At 63.4% G+C, this 905-nt stretch overlaps 1 protein-coding gene across 1 annotated transcript in view; it reads left to right on the top strand.

The window, feature by feature from the left end:
- Positions 1-905, top strand: part of KAT7 (lysine acetyltransferase 7) — a gene marked incomplete at its 5' end in the record, with an annotated part of 13,730 nt that overhangs the window by 3,132 nt on the left and 9,693 nt on the right. The window contains 2 exons of the mRNA XM_031065196.1: positions 341-420; positions 587-826. Of these exons, the coding sequence (XP_030921056.1) occupies positions 341-420; positions 587-826 (320 nt within the window). The remainder of the gene's footprint in view (positions 1-340; positions 421-586; positions 827-905) is intronic.

Here is a 905-nt window from a genome sequence, read left to right as displayed (position 1 = left end):
GTAGCCAGAGGGGCAGGGAATGCTGCATTAGGGCACGGAGGGGCAGGGAATGCTGCATTGGGGCCCAGAGGAGCAGGGAATGCTGCATTGGTGCCCACAGGGGCAGAGAATGCTGCTTTGGTGCCCACAGGGGCAGAGAATGCTGCTTTGGTGCCCACAGGGGCAGGGAATGCTGCATTGGTGCCCACAGGGGCAGGGAATGCTGCATTAGGGCACGGAGGGGCAGGGAATGCTGCATTGGGGCCCAGAGGAGCAGGGAATGCTGCATTGGTGCCCACAGGGGCAGAGAATGCTGCTTTGGTGCCCACAGGGGCAGAGAATGCTGCTTTGGTGCCCACAGGGGCAGGGAATGCTGCATTGGTGCCCAGAGGAGTAGGGAATGCTGCATTGGGGACCACAGGGACAGGGAATGCTCCGTTGGTACCCACAGGGGCAGGGAATGCTGCACTGGGGCACAGAGGAGCAGGGAATGCTGCTCCCAGCGTGGGAGAGGCTCCGTGCAGCCCCTGAGGCGTTTCTGGGATCGTTTTTGGGGAGCGATTTTGGGATCTCTCCCCTGAGCTGTGTCCCCTGTGCCCCACCCCAGACACCAAAAACGCGGCGGAGCACGACGAGTCCCCGCCGCGCACGCCCACGGGCAACGCGCCCTCCTCGGAGTCCGACATCGACATCTCGAGCCCCAACGTGTCCCACGACGAGAGCCTGGCCAAGGACATGTCCATGAAGGACTCGGGCAGCGACCTCTCGCACCGGCCCAAGCGCCGCCGCTTCCACGAGAGCTACAACTTCAACATGAAGTGTCCCACGCCCGGCTGCAACTCCCTGGGTGAGCCCCGGCCTCGGCGGCCCTGCCCCGGGATTGCTGCTTTGGGTGGGGCAAATCCTGAAAACAAACGGGAATTTGG

The sequence above is a fragment of the Geospiza fortis genome, unplaced genomic scaffold (genome assembly GCF_000277835.1).
Source record: "Geospiza fortis unplaced genomic scaffold, GeoFor_1.0 scaffold406, whole genome shotgun sequence".
Lineage (NCBI taxonomy): Eukaryota > Metazoa > Chordata > Aves > Passeriformes > Thraupidae > Geospiza > Geospiza fortis.
The sequence above is the reverse complement of the archived record's forward strand: the minus strand, read 5'-3'. Positions and strand labels throughout refer to the sequence as shown.